At 44.8% G+C, this 6,000-nt stretch overlaps 1 protein-coding gene across 1 annotated transcript in view; it reads right to left on the bottom strand.

Moving 5' to 3' along the window:
* Nucleotides 1–809: 809 nt before the first annotated feature.
* Nucleotides 810–6,000, bottom strand: part of LOC120518271 (hepatic leukemia factor-like) — a 28,624-nt gene continuing 23,433 nt past the window's right edge. The window contains exon 4 of the mRNA XM_039740949.1: nucleotides 810–3,186. Coding sequence (XP_039596883.1) covers nucleotides 2,971–3,186 — 216 coding nt within the window. The 3' untranslated portion in view covers nucleotides 810–2,970. The remainder of the gene's footprint in view (nucleotides 3,187–6,000) is intronic.

The following is a 6,000-nucleotide window of genomic DNA, read 5'->3' as shown; positions in this document are numbered from 1 at the left end:
ACGGTGGCACAGTAGGTGGCGCTGCTGCCTCGCAGTTAGGAGACCCGGGTTCGCTTCCTGGGTCCTCCCTGTGTCGATTTTGCATGTTCCTCCTGTATCTGCGTGGGTTTCCTCTTTCTCCCACAGTCCTAAATTGTCCCTGGTGTGTGTGTGTGTGTGCCCTGGGGTGGGCTGGCACCCTGCCCAGTATTTGTTTCCTGCCTTGCACCCTGTGTTGGCTGGGATTGGCTCCAGCAGACCCCCCGTGGCCCTGTGTTAGGATACAGCGGGTTGGAGAATGACTGATAATAAAAGGTATCAATTTCTATCAAACACAAGAAAATGTCTGGCTGGGGCCGAGGCCTTGACTGGTGGCGTGTGTGTAAATCTTTTTTAATCAAGTGTGCCCACCATCATGGAGAGTAAATTTGGGCCGAAAGAGACCTCTGTCAAGACCTATGAATGCTCCAATGATGGCGACTGCATTAAGATCTTGTTTGTCGCTTATCTTATTAAACAAAGTAGGCACATGCGCTCCCCTGAGTTTTCAGCTTGACGTATAAAGCGCCAACACATTTTTTCTCAGCACACTGCGTCATCACAGCTTAATGAAAGACCACCAGATTCAGCTTATAACACAAAAGAATATATATATATATATATATAGACATTTCTTCTTTACTCAAATACATTTTAAAAGTCCTATACCGCGCAAGAAATTAATTTGACAAATTTCATTCGAAAAGAAAACAAAGAAGAAAACCAGACGAGAGGGGGCAAAAAGAAAGGGGAGCAGGGAGGACTGGGAGGCTGTGAGAGGGAAGAGAGAGGAAGGCCTTCAAAGCAAAACGAAAGCTTTCTGTGTCGAGATATTTACACAAATAGAATTTCTTTACAAAGTCAGTGGATCACTGTACACAAAACCAAACTTCGTTTCATTAAAAATAGTCTTAACGTCAGGCGTACTCTGCCTCAAATTTCGCAAAAAAAAACAAAAAAGTGAAAAAATTCCAAAGGAAAGTTTATCAAAGCCAAAAATGGAATCAAGAGATTGTGTTGCTGAAAGGCTGGGAAGTCAAAGAGGGAAAGATAAGCCGACGTCTGATGATTTCATGTGTTCTTGACCAAAAAATGCCCAGAAACTCTCCAGGTGGTCCGTGCCTTCACCCGTTTTCAAGCCCACCCTCAGCTCCCTAAAGACACGTGTCCAGCTGTCCGTACTGATTGCTTACATTTTTAAAAAGATGTTTGTGATCGCCAGAGGGCTCGAATTGCAGGGTCTCCACAGGCTTCTTGGAAGCTCTCATCTATCTATCAGTGGTTCAAGACTACACTTAACGATATTCTTTAAGAACTGTTTTGGGGGGGAAAAAAAGACCCCTTTCTTTTCAGAAAATGTATTTTTTTTTTTTGCTTGCTTCACGTCGGATGCCGTCCTCATCGCCCGCCAGATTTTTGCCGTGTAGCCGTCGTTGTAGGAACAACCTGAGAAACACTGGAGCCAACAAATGAATTAGGTGCTTACTTATCATGTCCTTATGAGGTCAATGAATGCTTCCTCCTTCCTTTATAGATTTTCAACCATTCTCACCTCAAATTAGCACAATGCGGGACACTAAAATGGAGTTTTCCATCAAAGACCGCATGATAAGTTAACTCGGAGAGGATTTGTTGGCCGGATTGTCGTTCCACACCCCAAAGCTAAAGGCTGACCGCTAAGTCAACGGCAGGCGTCTCCTACAGCTCAGCAAAGAGGTACTGACTGAGGTTCTCCCCGACCTCCATAAATATTGCATAGTTGCCATTTTGTATTCCAAAAGGGGGAAACAAAAAAGAAAATTCTTTAAAAACAAAAGATCTTTCAGGCCATTTTTGTGCGCTTGATCACTGTGCCGCTATTTCAAAGCTAAAATACTTTTCAAATAAAGGAGGAAGTAAAAACAGTCAAGGGTCTCGAAACGAAAGTCTTTTTCTTTTGTGTCTCAAATCGGAATCCCACACGGTGCGTTCTGAAAGCAAAGTTCAGACTTGTGGCTCCTCCGAAGTTGGCGTAGATGGCAGACGGAGAGGAGGGCGGCAGGGCGAGGCTGACTGGAAAAATCTCTTTGTAAACAGATTGCTTGACAACTTCAAGGACAAACGGATTGCAACAGGGATTTAGTACTGAAGCCCAGAGATTGTTCGGTAAAGTCATATTCAAATCATTTTTGTTTTTTCCGTTTGTTTAAATATAAAGAATTATTTACAAGGAAAAGATTAAATTCATTAAGTGCTACTCGTTGGTGAGCAAAATTGCAGGTCGGATGGTTCAGAGGGCAGCGTGGGTTTAAAACTCTACGAAGATACGAGGCTGGCTCTAAGAAAGCTTCCTTCTCAAGACGTCTTTCCGTCGCCCACCCAGGATGACCAGTCCCAAGGTCCGCTCTTACCATAGTGATTAATGGTATCGCAACATTAAACCCAGAAACCAATGCCATTTTCTTTTTCTTTTTTTTTCCTCCTCTTCTTGCAGCTTCACAATAAGAAACGAATGATTTGCGTTGACAGATAATTCTTTACAACAAGTGGCAGAAATGTAACTCTGTTCCAACAGCCAGCGAGTTTAATTTCTTTTTGTCTGAAGGCCAATGTAGAACTCCATCACCTGTGGTCCGCAAGAGGAAAAACATCTCTGTCTGTTGCTCACCCCTGCAACCCAACCCGAAGGAACAGCTCATTCCCTGAAAGACCTTACAGACACCCTGGCAGCCAAGCACCTCTAGTCCTAGTCCTAGCTTATTCAGAAGAACACCCCTGGAGTGAGGGGCGAGGTCAACCAGCACCTTTATTTGTGGCTTATGTCACGTCAAAGAGTACCCTAACTATCCGTTTTCACTCGTGAGAGAGAGAGAGAATGTGCCCTCCTCTTCCTCTTCCTCCTCTTCCTCCCATGGCTCAAACACTGCCACTTGTTGTAAAGTTTCCAGTCTGTTTGCCTTCACACGCAGCACTTCACAAGTTTCCATGCCGGCTTTCATACTTGGTGAGTACATTACGGCAGCGCCCGAGCTCCTTGCGCATCTCGGCCACCTCTTGCCGCAGGGCGGCGTTCTCCTTCTCAAGAAAGGCGGCACGGACGGAGATCTGGTTTTCCTTCAGTCGCCGTGCATCCCGGGAGCGCTTGGCCGCCTCATTATTCTTGTACCGTCGGCTCCAGTACTTCTCGTCCTGACAGGAACAAAAGAAAAGACAAATCGTGTGATTAGAAACCTGGTGAGATGAGCAAATTCGCTGGACTGTAAAGTCGCTCTTCAGTCCATTTTCTGGCTCATTCAGTGCTGGCATTAATGAAAGAAAGATACAATTAAATTGACTTATCATCTACAAGTTTTTTTTACATGAACATAAAAGTTGCATAAATTTGCAGAAAACAAGTCGTGTGATGTGCCAGAAGAGATGTACAGCATTACCATTGCACATATCTGAAACACGGCAATGCCAACCTAAAACTGAACAGCTTTAACAAGCAATAAGCGATCATCAGCAGATACCGCCATAGCTGCCATCCCTTTACAGATCAATACCGTGTTTCCCCGAAAATAAGCCCTGGCATGATTTTCAGGCTGCTCTGTAACATAAGTGTAACATGTAACAATGAGTGTCTCCTTTTAATTCCAAAAGCTAAACTTAAAAGAAGTGGTGAGGCGGGCGGCCTTCTGCTGCTATGCACCTCAAATCTGGAATAGCCTGCCAATAGGAATTCGCCAGTGGAGCACTTTAAAACACTGCTGAAAACACATGACTGTAACATGGCCTTCTCATAACTTCACTTTAACTTAATCCTGATACTCTGTATGTTCAATTCATCATAATAACTATTCACAGTGGCTCCAAAATCCGTACAGACCCCAACTCTCTCTTCCATTTCTTTTTATGGTTTCTTTGTGGTGGCGACCTGCGCCAACACCACCTACTCAAAGCATCCTGATGCTCCAACATTGATGGACTGAAAGCCAGAAGTCTATATGACCATCATCATCAGGTCCTTCCATGAAAACCCTAAATACAAAGAGGACTGTTTGACTTATGTTAGGTAGATTGGCCAGAGGGGACTGGGTGGTCTCGTGGTCTGGAACCCCTACAGATTTTATTTTTTTTCTCCACCCTGGCCATCGGACCTTACTTATTCTATGTTAATTAATGTTGACTTATGTTTATTTTTTATTGTGTCTTCTATTTTTCTATTCATTTTGTAAAGCACTTTGAGCTACATTTTTTGTATGAATATGTGCTATATAAATAAATGTTGATTGATTGATTGATTGATTGATAAGCCCTATCCCAAAAATAAGCCCTAGTCAAGATCGTCAGCTGAAACGTAAGGCGCCTAAGGCCAGGTTTATACTTCTGTGGTGTTATGGGTCCACAGCTCACTGAGCAAAGGCCATTCGTTTTAAATAAATAATCACCGCTCTCGCAGCGGCTTGACGAGGGGGCATTGGGCCATAGCAAGCCACGAGGGGGTTCTGTGGTGTGGGCACAGTGCACAGGTGAGGAACTGCCCACATCCGTGATTTGCTCCCGTGGCTAATAGGCTGCTATGGCCCCTCGCTCTTTAAAAGAAGCGCGAGTCGGTTGGGAAGGGAGATCAGGAAAAGTACGAGAAAGGAAGAGAACGGAGGTTACAGGGAGCGAGGAAGCAGGCGGTGCAGGAGAGAGACAGACACGCGGAGCGTGTGGTGAGCCAACGAGCCCAGGTGTTTGAGTTGATGTTGCTCCCGCTGAGCGACCAGGAGAAGGCAACGAGCCGCAGAAGGCCGTGGAAAGGCAGCGGAAGTCGGGAGACTTGGTGGTGGAGTCCCCAATGTGTGCGTCCTGGCCATTGTTTGGAAACTAAGTCTCGAGGCTGGGCTGGGATGAGTGCCAAAACTGAAGCCAGGGATCGGGAGGTCTGCAGTCTCGTGAAACGCAGTGAGAAAAGGGGGCAGCTGCAGGGAGCGTCTCGCCTGCTGCAAAGCCCAACTGGGAGAAGCAGGCGAGACGCTAACAGAGAAGCAGCACCGGGCTTGTTGTTATTGTTGTTTTTAAAGACCGCTTCCTGAACGTTTTAACCTCGTTTTAAAGGATTGCTTCTACTTATTGATTTTAACCTCCACATGTTTTATTGGATTATTTATTGAACTTTTTGGGAATCACTGCACTTTATGAACACTGTTTGTTTTGTTGACTGTTTTAAATAAAAGCACTTTTGCATGTTTTACCATCCCCTTGTTCAGTTATTGCCTTCACTGACTAGCTCACTCGGTAACATTATCAACGGTGTTGGGTTCAAAGGCTTCCAAATAGCAATGGGAGTGTGGAGCCAGAACCCGCATCGTCACAACTTCACGCGATGTGCCGCGTGTGCCCGAAACATCCATTAAATTCCGAGGACACCTTGTCACAATATCTCTGAAAAGGATGTTTAATGATTACATCCATCAATTAGGGGATGCGCCCATTCCAGCAAGCATTGGGCGCAAGACGGAAACAAAATCTCTGGACAGGGCATCAGCTCATCGCAAGGTGAACACAAGCACACAAATACATTAACGTCATTGTAGCGTCACCAAATCCCCAAACCTTCATGACTTTGGAAGGACAGACAGTGTGGAAACTCACCAGGAAAACATGCAAACACAAGGGACGTGACTGTGGGAGGAAACCAGAGTACCCGGTATGCGCTGAGACTGGTGCATGAGTGAGGAGGGCCTATATCTGCTGCTAATGAATTTCTTTTGAATTCATTTCAGTTGACTTGCTCTTAAAGACTCAGACCCCTTAATTGTTTCTTTTTTACTTAATTAGCTGCCAAACAATAATGAGATACAAAAGGAGCCAAAACAACTGGTGACCATCACACAATATCTGAAAATAAAGAAAGATGAAGGTCTCGGGAATGCCGATCTGCTCAGGTCCACAAAACGTTTTACCAGAGCTCTTAGAAAAGAGAAAATCAACAATTTCAGAAATGTCTGCTATTACACCATGAGAGCATGGAAT

This window comes from Polypterus senegalus, chromosome 18 (assembly GCF_016835505.1).
Source record: "Polypterus senegalus isolate Bchr_013 chromosome 18, ASM1683550v1, whole genome shotgun sequence".
NCBI classification, from domain to species: Eukaryota; Metazoa; Chordata; class Cladistia; order Polypteriformes; family Polypteridae; genus Polypterus; species Polypterus senegalus.
This window is presented reverse-complemented; position numbering and strand designations above follow the sequence as displayed.